Below are 11,811 nucleotides of genomic sequence, written 5' to 3'. Positions count from 1 at the left end.
CACCTTCTCCCTCAAATCAGACAGACAAAGAAGGGAATCCATTGAGTTCTTACGTTTTCATGTCTACAAGTCAATTCATCCGATCACTACATGGATGAACAACCCTTTGGAGGCTCCTTAGGGTTTCTAGATTACTCCATATGGATCATATGGATAATTAGGAAACTAGATAATTCTGGATTTGAAATAATTTTATTTTATTTCAAATTAGGGTTTCTAGGGTTTTCGTATCAGCTATAAATATGGTCATTTGGCATCATATTTTTGTCCACTGCTTTTACAATAAGAAGAGCCGAAACTATCATCCCCTCTCCTCTCTCCTCTCAAGTTTTCAATTGCTAGGGTTTGGATACAAATCATTAGAGGCGTCAAGCTTTTGGTGCTAGCTTTCAAGGCTTCAAAAAAAACTACTTTGGTTATTTGCTATAATAATCAAGAGGTATGTAAACCCTAATCCCTTGTCATTTTCGATAATAGTAGGGTACTCTTAGGGTTCTTGATATTGAATAGTTGATTGCTTTCAATAGGGAAAACTTAGATCCAAATAGGTTGCATGTGAACATAAGGGTTAAGTTTTTTGCCACATGTTTTAATTATAACCTATAAAACCTATCACATTGCAAGCTGCATGTTTTCCTTCATCATAGGCGAAACACCAACTATCAATATCAACTTGAAAACAACATATTCATGTGTTGTTATGTGGAAACACAACGAATCGATATCATAGTGAATGACCAAAATTTTGAAAGAAGCAAAAATTCACATTGCAAATATCATACAAGTAACTAATAGGTAGAATCTTCAAACATTTAAATGGACCAAAATACATTGCATGGTTGAACATTGCATTCGGAACAATAAAAACATTGCTACTCACGAGGGAAAAAGGTGATACATGAATCCTTAGCGAGCATTGTTTGGTAGGGGTCGTTGAATATATCATAAATATTTCCCAAAAAGCATAAATTTTATATTGTACTTAGGAATGTTTATTTGTGATGTTTTATGTGAAAAAAAGCAAATACCAACTTCGCGAGCAAATATTTACGATAGTCGTGGTCATTTTGTTAAAGTTCATAAAAACTAGTTTTGTGGTGACATAGTATTACCATTTTACATGGTCATTTTAGTGAATAACTCTACATTTGTCGAAAATATTAGGGTCATTTTATACTAATAACCATGAACTTTCATGATGTAGTGTAGATTTGTGCATTGGGGCTTGGGTCAGGCACCACCCGGCCAATCCAGGCTTTGACCTTGACTGATCAAAGGCTGAGCTAGGTTAATTGGGCCGGGGCACTACATGGATCAGCTTTCGGGACGGGTGGGACGAGTCGGGGCAATTGGATCAAAAAGTCTGCATATTCAAGTTTGCAAAGACTGTGTTTGAGCATTGTTTAAATTGTAAACTTCTAACAACCTACTTCAGCATTGTAAAGCATTTCATGTTATCTCTTTGTAATCTAAATAAAACCCACAACCAAAAGAATCGTTCAATGGGGGCATCTACCACCTGAATTTTATGTTTTCAAAAGCTTAAAGCTACCCTTTAAAGCACTTGAAAGTAGTATTTTGCATTGTTGGTATTTCTTCACATCATAAGTTTAGATTATATCATTTGTTAAAATGTGTAGCCCATTATAGTGGTGCACAAAAAAACCGGTTCACGATCTGAACCGGTGTCCGAACCGAAAACCGGTTCACCTCTGAACCGGTCCAAGCTAGAACCGATCCGATGCCGAACCGAACCGGCGGTTTGAACCAATTCGTATTTTCGAACGACAGGACCGGTTTCGAACCGGTTTACAATGAACCAGACTTCCGAACCGGTTTTGGACCGATTATGAACCGGTTTTTGAACCAATTATGAACCGGTTTTTGGACCCGTTATGAACCGGTTTTTCGAGATGTTTGAAGATGTTTTTTTTATGTTTATTTTTTTATGTTTGAAGATGTTTTTTTTATATACTTTCGATATAAATATCCAAAAAGAAAACCCACGAAAATTACTCCGAAATGAGTCTAAATTCAATAGACATGCACAAACCAAATTTGATACACATTACATACATACCTATTGTTAAGTGGGTTTTTTAATTTTTTTTAATACGTCAACTATTAAAGAATTCTAACCAATTGGCGACGCATATATAACCTATAATATCCCAAAAAATAAAACAAACAATCAAAAAAAATACAATTTCTACCGGTTTTTTTTTAACATGTTCAAAGAACCGGTTTAGGAACCGGTTTAAGATGATCCGGTTTGAAGTGAACCGGTTTGCAATAAACCGAACCGGTTTGTATAGGATTGGATAAATTTGATGGTGAACCGGTATTGACTTGAACCGAACCGGTTCGGAAAAAAAAAACGGTTTGTACACCTCTAGCCCATTATGAAGAAAACATACTACCTCATTTTCTCACTTACAAAAAGATTATCAAACATGTATTTCTTACTTGTACTCTTAAACTAAATTGTTTGACACCCAAAACAGGAGTAATCATCAAATTCTAGTTATACTTCCCTCTTAAACATACTACATCACTCAAGCCTACGTTTTAATTGTTGTGCCTTTAATTAGTCGATTACCATGACACTTAAACAAATATTATAATCTACCATACACTTAAACAACCAAATAAAAATTAGAGTTATAAACCCAGGCCTTAACGGGCCTCTTTTTATGAAGGCTGAGCTGGGCCGGGGGCCCATTTGTGCACCTCTAATGTAATGCATCACATGGATTGCAATTTGCACTTGAAGTAACAATTTGAAACGTCAATCTAATCAAAGTCTCTTGAATTAGTACACACACTGTTTACTATCAGTGTGTTTCGAAAAGACTTTCAGACAAGAAAAGAGTACTACTCCTACTCCTACTCCCCTCTCTTTTTAAAGAAGTGGGCACTGGTCGCTAAGATTCTCTGTACAAAAAGTCCATACAACTAGTAAAATACATACGAAAGAATCCAAACACATAATCATTATGCCTACACCCTACCCCCTAACTAATCCATTTATTTCTCTTTCACCTTCTTTAATAACACAAATCTTGACTTTATTAAACTCTTTGACTAAAACATGTCACAATTTACTAAAAAGACACCATCTTCAAGTAAAACAAAAACAAACTCTTCTACTACAATTGAAGATCACAAACATCAACACACTAAAACTAAACAAAGATTTTTGACAAAATAAAACGTTCCACACACACATGCTGATACTTCTGCATTTCAGTTGCTTTACAATTTAAGCAAAAAAAAAAAAAAAAACTCTTTTTTTTCAACTAATGAGCAACTCGACTCCCATCTTGCTATTATATGATTATATGTATCAACCTTCTTTTGCTGTTTTCTATATAGAGATTAACCAAAAAGAATATCCACTGATTAATTACATGACAACCCTTTTCTTGAAACCTAATATATCTCTTTTAGGGTTCAGCTTTCAGATGACTTGGAGGTGTTGATCCTGCATAAAGAATATATAATTTTATAGTTTTCTTCTTAGCTAAAAAGTTAATTAAATTTAAATAAAATACCTAAATTTTGAGTACTACTAGGATTTAATCCCATTTGGACTATGTTATTCAGCTCATCATCCCACGAGCTAGGTACCTGTCTTTACATAATACAGATAGAATGACTTAATGGGTTAAGTCAAAAGACTGTTTTGATAGTTGCTGATTGAGTCAGATCTGATTAAAAGAGAAAAGGTATAAGTTTACCTGAGAAGTAGGATCTTTATATACTCCACCAATAGCCATTAAATGGGAATTAATTGTTCTTCTCACTGCATCTGATGAGCTTCCTAAACCAGAAATTCCACCTTGCATGATTGCCATTTGTGATGGATTATAAGCCATTGCCATGTCAGCACCAAAACCAAGTGTAGCAGAAGGCACCCCTCGCGATTCAAGCATCTGTTAAAAATAAATCATTAACATTTATTTATTTTTTTAAAATGAAATTAAAACTTAAGTTAAAATAAAATGTCGTACATCTTTTGCTATAAGTCCTTCAAGGTTAAAATCCATTCGGGGATTAACTGTAGCAAGCTTCATCGACAAAAACTACAAAAAAAAAAAAAAGGAAATTTTATTTACGATTTTACATATGTTTGAATATTAGCAATCGAAATTTTTTTTTTTTGTGAAGATCATACCTCGACTTGTCTTTGTAGTGACTGTACATAGTTAATAATTTCATCTAACATAACAGCTTTTCCTGTGACCTTAAAAAACAACCAATATAAATAAGAAAAATGTAAAACAATAAATAAATAAAAGACTTGTGTTTCACATAAATTTAAGTAACTTACCTTGCTACATCCAGGGACAAGATCTTGAAGAAACTTCATTCTTTCGCTAATTTTCTCCCTTCTTACCTATAATTATTGTATATTAAATGCTTCAAATTAATTCATTAATTACTATAGACTTAAAGTATTAAAGACTGTATTTAAGTGAAGTCTTACTCTTTCTGCAAGACTATGGCTATTGGTAGCTTGGCCTCTTCTTGCCCTTACATGAATGTATTCTTCTTTTTGTCCATCGGATGATTGAGATACTTGTTTTCCATGTTTACCACTTGATTTATTCGCAATTGAATTTGGATTCTTGTCACCCATTTGTTGGATTTCAGTGTTGTTTTTTGTAGATTCGTTAGGTGTTTGTGGGGATCTTTTGACTTGGTTGTAATCAGTATCCTGTTGTTTAGAATAAGAACAGTAAAAAAAAAGTCAAAGTCAAAGATCATCTTTGATCAAGATAAAGTAGTAATCAAGATTCGAGAGAGATACCTGATCACTTCTTCTTCGTTTCTTTGAGCCAAGTCCCTCGTTTGAAGTATCATCTTGTCCACCTTCACTGAATTCAGCTTCACCGGGAAGATTGTTGCCGGAAAAACCAGAACCGCCCTGTCTGGCATCGTTCTTGGGTTGACTTCCATCGCAGTCTACAGGAAGTGGAATGTCTTTAGACCCTTCGCCAGATGTCGATTTGAACCCGTTTACAAAACCCTCTTGAACTGGTCTACTAGAATAAGGACTTAAAGATGATTCAGGTCCATTGCCAAAAGGGTTTATCATGTCTTCGAAGTTACCTGCACTGAACGAGGACAATCTGGCTGCTCTTTCAATGAAACCTGAATCGGCTGGAAATTGGGATAAAGTGTGAGGAAGCATGGTGGAAGTAGCAGCTGGTGGTGGTGGTATGAACATACCGCCTCTTTTAATGGCGGAATTTGGTGGGGGCCAAGACATGTCGAGGTTTCGTGAAGGGGTGTGGAGATTTCCTTTTCGGAACCCAAGTGAGGATGATGAAGTGGTCGGATTGTTCTGTAAATTCATATCGCAGAAAGCTCCTAAGTTTTGAGGATTTGTGGGATTGTGATCCCAAATGGTGGGTGGCGTATGGCAAAAGGAATCGATCATGGAAGCTGAAGAACACGGAGTGTTGTTGTTCATGGGGTTGCTTGAGGTAACCATGGCCATCGATGTGTTTGTAAGATCACTGGAACTGTTAAACGGCCAATCTGAGGATAAATTGGTGGAATTGTAATGCATTTGTTCATCATCATCTCTGTTTCTCTCTTCAATCTCATCCTCCCCAGCCATTATATCGCAATAAATAAGTCAAAATCACAAAATGTTTGACCACCCAGATAGAAAAGAAAGAAAGAAAAAACCCTAATCTCGAAGCGTATAGACAACAAACCCAGATGAATTAAAGCTCCAAATCAAAGCAACTTCTTAAATGCAGATAGAAAAGAAACTGTACCATGAGAAAACCCGAAGGAATCGGAAGTAATAAAGATGAAATTTATGAGAGTGAAGAAAACAAAAGGTTAGAAAATTAATAGTTAAAACATAGACAAGACACTTCCCGAAAGGATCATTGGAGTTGAAATGTGTAAAATTAAATCAAATCCCCAAATTTACACAAACAGATGCCTCCTCCAATGACAAGAAAACTCATTAAAGAGCTCAGAAAAGTGTTCAGGGAGTAGTTAATTTACGCACAGACGCAAAAGAACATCGATTCAGTATCATAAATAACCTCTCCATTCATTTCATGATTCATTCTGACCAAACCCTAATCGGAGGAAAACACAACCAAAAGTAGGAAGCGAAAAAAGATACCCAATTCAGAGAATCTGAGCAACTTTTGGTACTATGCTCTTCACTGCCCACTTGAAGACGAATCAAACAAAAAAAACCCAAATCTTTTTCTTCAGATTAAAACATCCCCCTCAAGATATCGAAAGAAACCCCACAAAAATTTCACAGATCAGTAAATATACATAATAGAAAGAAAGAAAGAAGAAAGAGAAATGGGTGTTTGAGGAAAACTGGAACAGAAGGTTTACTAATGGCAAAGGTCCTGCATTTATGCCCACGCCTGCATGAAAAACAGAGCTGTTGATGATTAACCACCGCCACTGCAGCTGTTAAAAAATTATGGTAAATCTTTTCCACAGAGATAAAGAATTGATATTAAATTCAAATGTGTCATAACACTGAGTTGTATGTTGTGCATTAATGGATGTACCTTGTGACTGAATCTGATATGGAAAGGGACCAACCCAGTATTATACATTTATACTAGTATACGTATTGTTAATGTATATTGTTGGGTGGCTTTATGTGTAGCACCACTTTCTGTAGTGTAAGGATATTGGGTGGCTTTATGTGCGATTCTTTGACCCCCTCATCCCTTTATTTTATGTTTAGCAAATCCCCAATATATCACTATTTAGATTTTATGTGTTTTTATGCTATTTATATAAGTTATTAGTTTTTATTAGTTTGTACATACATAAATTAATGTGGTATTCAACACATTCTCTTAATCAATTCAATATCAAATAATATGAAAACCCAAATGCCTTATCTATTTCAAAAATATGGAATTTTTGAAGACTAATAAAATTTCAAACATTTCCTTTTTTTAATTATGCTATAGTGGATGTACATTTCAATTTCCAATCTTCCTGTAATGATATAAATAATAGTTTTTGTAATGAATCGTTGTAGAATGTTGTTGTTTTCCAAAGTTATATTGAATCAAAAGATGCCATCGGTTAACGAAGTCGGACACGTGGGAGTTGCATGTTGAAGACGCGCAAGACGTGGTCTAGAAGAACAACCTTGCGAGCAGGTAAAATTTGGTCGTAATCACAGAGTTGTCAGAAATAGAGCATCGCATGGTGACTAAGTGATCATCAAGTTAAGAGATGAATGCAACTTTTGATCTTTGACCTATAATATGTGGTATGCAATAAAAGGATCGTGAATTGCAGGAACTCAGACTTATTTAAATAGTTAGGCAAAAGATAGACTCATTAGTAGGTTCTTACATATAATTTGGCATGCAAATGAAAGATTTTTAAAATGCCATGAAACAAATGATTAATTAGCTTGATCATTGTTGTTGGTAGATGAGATAACAATATTACCAAAAAAATTAGGAATTTGTACATGCTTCATGATTTGATGACAACTCGAGTGAAAATGTGGCGTATACTAATCTTTCATGCGATTTATCATCCTCCGAGAAGTAAGTGTTCATTACTAGATTTTTAAAGAAATTGTTATGAAATCGATACGCGTTCTTTATAGGATATTGTTGTAAAACATATACAATCATTTCGAGTTGTGATATGCACACATTAATTTTAGGAAGTTATGCTTTTCTGAGTTATTATTTCAAATAATGTGGCATTCATTCAAATTTCAGCAAGACCATAAATTCATTTTCAAATTTCTAAAATCGTCAAGAAGAGCATACACCATCCTGTTCAATCAAATTCAGATTTGTAACATCCCGATGATGATCTATTTTCAACTTTAACCCTAAGCATGAACAAATATTGCATTTTAGTCCTTATACATAAGAAAGAGTGCAAGATGACATATAGTGGCATTTTGGCAATTTCTGGCTAGAACTTATATGTTAGGCGTACTCTTCGTACGCATGGCGTACATACGAGGGACATAGTACGTTGGGCGTACTCTTCGTACGTTGGGCATACGTATAAGGGTTCCAAACCCTAAATTTTAGGGTGTGAACCCTGTTTAAACAACTTTAGGGCTCCAAGACCTTCACCCTAATCAACCTCCAACTGAGAATACGACCCTCTAGCAAACCCTAAGTGAGAAAAGTACTTTTTGAGCTCATTTGTGTGCTTTGTTGGTGTTCTTGAAGAAGAAGAAGTTGTTGCAATGACCTTGAAGCTTGGAAGCAACTTAGATTTGGGATTCTCCACTTGCTAGCAACCTCCAGGGGGTAAAAGGCTCATAGCTTGATCACTCTATCTTGTAGATCTAGTCATTTCTTCATTTAGGGCATTTTTGGTCCCAAATATGGTGATTCTTGAGCATGAAATGTTCTTAACCAAATAAGTCTTCCTTTCAGACTATGTGAGGGGCCTTGAGTCATAAAAATGTGGTATTCATGCTTAGTTTTACTCCATGCATGCTATAGAAGGTCTTAAGGCATTAAGATGTTGAGATTTTGTGTATTAAGCACTTAATGGACATGCAAGTTCATAAAGTTGGAAACTTTATGACTCTTGGTGGTATTTTAGCCTTGGATTTGCATTTGGACGTGTTAAGTTGGAGAAATAAGCTCTTAATATATTAAGAAGGGGACTGAACGTATGTTCGGCATACTGAAGGGTACGCTACGTGTACGGGGATTTGGTCCTAACGCATTGGACAACTAGTACGCCCCATGTACATCCGGAGTACGCCCCTGTGTACATCCGGAGTACGCCCCGCATACGAGCCCCATGTTGACTCGGCTGGGTTGACTTGGTTGGTTTGAATCGGTTGACTTGTTGATTTTGACCAGTATGACTTAAGGGTATTTTGGTATTTTGAGCTATAATTAAGCCTTGGTCTCCATCTGTTGATTAGGTGACCCGTAGAGCTGGTATTTGGAGCAGTATCTTATTCAGCTATTCATCATACTGTCAGGCGAGTCTTCCTCTTTGTTCTTGTGGGTCGAAGACACCAATATCGGATCATGTTGGTTATGTATCCTGGTATCTAGGATGTTGCTATACAGTAGTAATATGTGGATTTGCCTGCTAGATTGTTAATTGGTTATATGATTATCTGTTGTTGATTATATGTTAATTATTATGTGTATCTCGACATGGTATGATGGGGTTGAGACTGTACTGCTTTGTGATGTAAGTCAACAGACCGGGACATTCCAACCATAAGGTTATGGGCTAGGGCATTCCAACCGGAAGGTTATGGGCCAGGGGTAATCCAACCAGGAGGTTGTGGACCCGTTATGTATTGGGCATTCCAACCGTAAGGTTGTGGGCCAGGGGTAATCCAACCAGGAGATTGTGGACCCGTTATATGTTTAATTATATGTTGTATGGTTGTGTTTTGGGAAAATCACTAAGCTTTGGCTTACAGTCTTTAGTTTGTGGTTTCAGGTACTTCCGAGGATCGTGGAAAGGCGAAGGCGTGATCGTATACAACTTTTTGTTTGTCACTAGATCTCGGGGGAAAACTTTGATTTGAAATAATACTTTGAAAACAATGACTATTTTGTAAACAGTGATCATGAACGGTTGATTTTTAAAAATTTCAAATTTTTGTGATTTTTGAGTGTTACAAGATTCAGCAAGAAGCAATAGAAATTGTTACCATTTCAGCAAGATTCAAGTGAGTGTGCCGATTTATGGATTGTAAACTGATTTCAGCAAGATTCAAGAGGTTGCACAACTTCAATAGGATTTGTGTTCAAATGATTTCAGATTCGAAGAATTTAGGTTTTTTTTTCTCTAGGTTTGTGTTTAAACAATTTCAAATTCAAACAATTTTCAAAAAAGAATATAGGATTCATATTCAATAATTTCATATTCTAAGGATTTCTTATTCAAACAATTTAGGTTTTTTTGACTTTCAGATTGAAACGATTTTATGAGTTATACGTTCATTTTCTAAGCTCCAAACATGATTTCTAAACCTAAATTTTAACAAAAATATAAGTATGTCCTTTCGAATATGTGTTCGTGTCCACGAGTGTGTTCTTGAGTGGATCATTGGAAGGATTTTGAAAGAAATTAGGACGAACATCCGAATGTGTGTTTAGTATTTTTGCAGGTTGTCGGGAAACTTTAAGATTGCCAGAAAACTCATGTTTTGTCGGAAAGCTCAATGGTATATCGAGCACAAAATTTCATGACTAAATATATACAACACCTAAAGTTGGTTAACCTTACAAGTTATTATCTTTAAAATTAACAAATATTTATGTGTTGTAGACCATGAAACAGTAAGTATTGGTTTTGCTTTAACTTTACTTAGTCGAGCCAAGTCCAAATATATTATATATAATATCAATCCTCAAATATGTTTCCCTCTCTCTTAAAAAGCTTCGAAATTTCTCTTGTAAAACTAAATTTCTGAAAATAATCAAGATTTCTTCTTACTTAATTAAAAATTACGATATTAACACAGTATAAATTAACAAAATATGAATAATAAATTTTCATCCATTGGTTACAATTTCTTGGTAAAAGGGCAGTCACTACGGATTATTTTAATGATTGGGTAGGCACCATATTTTATTAGATTGAAATATTATAAGTAGGGTTGCTTTATATATATATATATATATATATATATATATATATATATATATATATATATATATATATAGAGAGAGAGAGAGAGAGAGTCAAATATAAACAATAAGATATTAGGAACCTTACGAACCCCATTTCACGATTATTAAAGTGTAAATATCAAGGTTTTAAATAATTTAAGATGTAACATGGCGGCAACAGGGCCGGTCCTAGAGCACAGGCAAGCTGGGCGACCGCTCCGGGCCTCGCCAAATCTCGGGGCCCCCGCAAAGTTACAATTAATGTATATGTATATTGGTATAGATGATATAAAATATTATATGCAAGAAATAACCAAATGTAATGTTGGTTGAGATGGTTGACGCATCTTGATTGAGGTTTGTGAGGTTCTGTGTTCGAACCTTTTCCTTAGTATTTTTTGGAATTTTATAATTTTTATTTATTAATATAATACAAGGAAAAAGGCCCAACATCGTGTAGTTAGAGATTAGGGATTTTTCTTCTTCTTAAGACGATGTCGGCTTTCTAAGAGACGACACTTCAACTTTCAATAAGCAATAATTTGATGTCTCCTCGTAATACACGGCTTCACACTTCACATTAATTTTCAAGATGGTAGAATCGCAGAAGCATAAATAGGTGAGCAAGAAACCACAATGTTGTCATATTATTTATCTATTTGTTTGGAGGGTGCTTAGTGATTAAATTTTCATGATATTCAGATTTGGGTTTCTCTTTACTCTTGCTGATAGATTTTTTGCCCAAATGGACAGCAATGCCCCTGGCTCTATTTATGTGGCATTTGTTTATGTGTTTCTCTACGATGATTTGCTTCTGAGATGGAATTGTTTATAAGATTTTGCTCTTTATTTTGGGATAATCTATGCCCTGGCTATTGGATTTTTTTTCCTTATGGACGATTTTTCCCGTGCTTTAGTTTTGTTCCTACTGTGGTTTTTTGCCATGTTATCAGCTTTCCTCATTGCTTTCAATTTGTTGTTGTTTTCGTGTTTGGCTCCTTTGGATCGATTATCAAGCTCGTATTCTTTGTTTGTCCTTAGTGATGTTTCTTTGGTGTTGTATAAATTCTTTACATCTATTCTAATTTTCTAATTTAAGAATTCTATTTTTTTTTTCTAATTTTTGTGTAGGTAAACTGAAAGAGGAGTAAACAACGTGATGGGA

General features: G+C 35.0%; 1 protein-coding gene across 2 annotated transcripts; it reads right to left on the bottom strand.

The window, feature by feature from the left end:
- Positions 1-3,180: 3,180 nt before the first annotated feature.
- On the bottom strand, positions 3,181-6,427 carry LOC145066164 (basic helix-loop-helix (bHLH) DNA-binding superfamily protein). Of its 2 annotated transcripts, none has more exons than XR_013688652.1 (8): positions 4,814-6,427; positions 4,490-4,720; positions 4,334-4,399; positions 4,178-4,246; positions 4,014-4,085; positions 3,741-3,935; positions 3,555-3,634; positions 3,181-3,484 (listed from the first exon to the last, which is right to left on the bottom strand). XR_013688652.1 is itself a non-coding variant. In XM_079013366.1 (8 exons), exons 1-8 carry the CDS (start codon positions 5,627-5,629, stop codon positions 3,447-3,449), a joined length of 1,563 nt encoding a protein of 520 aa, XP_078869492.1. In that variant the 5' UTR covers positions 5,630-6,426; the 3' UTR covers positions 3,181-3,446. The 2 variants fall into 2 exon arrangements, 1 of the variants encoding a protein (XP_078869492.1); XM_079013366.1 differs by having other exon boundaries at positions 3,555-3,630; positions 4,814-6,426.
- Positions 6,428-11,811: the final 5,384 nt, after the last annotated feature.

Source organism: Lactuca serriola, chromosome 8, assembly GCF_051521515.1.
Source record: "Lactuca serriola cultivar US96UC23 chromosome 8, Lser_US96UC23_V15, whole genome shotgun sequence".
NCBI classification, from domain to species: Eukaryota; Viridiplantae; Streptophyta; class Magnoliopsida; order Asterales; family Asteraceae; genus Lactuca; species Lactuca serriola.
This window is presented reverse-complemented; position numbering and strand designations above follow the sequence as displayed.

Coding starts and splice junctions, on each gene's coding strand:
- LOC145066164 (XM_079013366.1), bottom strand. CDS start 5,629: ATGGCTGGGGAGGATGAGATTGAAGAGAGAAACAGAGATGATGATGAA. Junction 4,400..4,489: donor GCCATAGTCTTGCAGAAAGA/GTAAGACTTCAC, acceptor CAATAATTATAG/GTAAGAAGGGAGAAAATTAG. Junction 3,631..3,740: donor ATAAAGATCCTACTTCTCAG/GTAAACTTATAC, acceptor ATGTAAAGACAG/GTACCTAGCTCGTGGGATGA.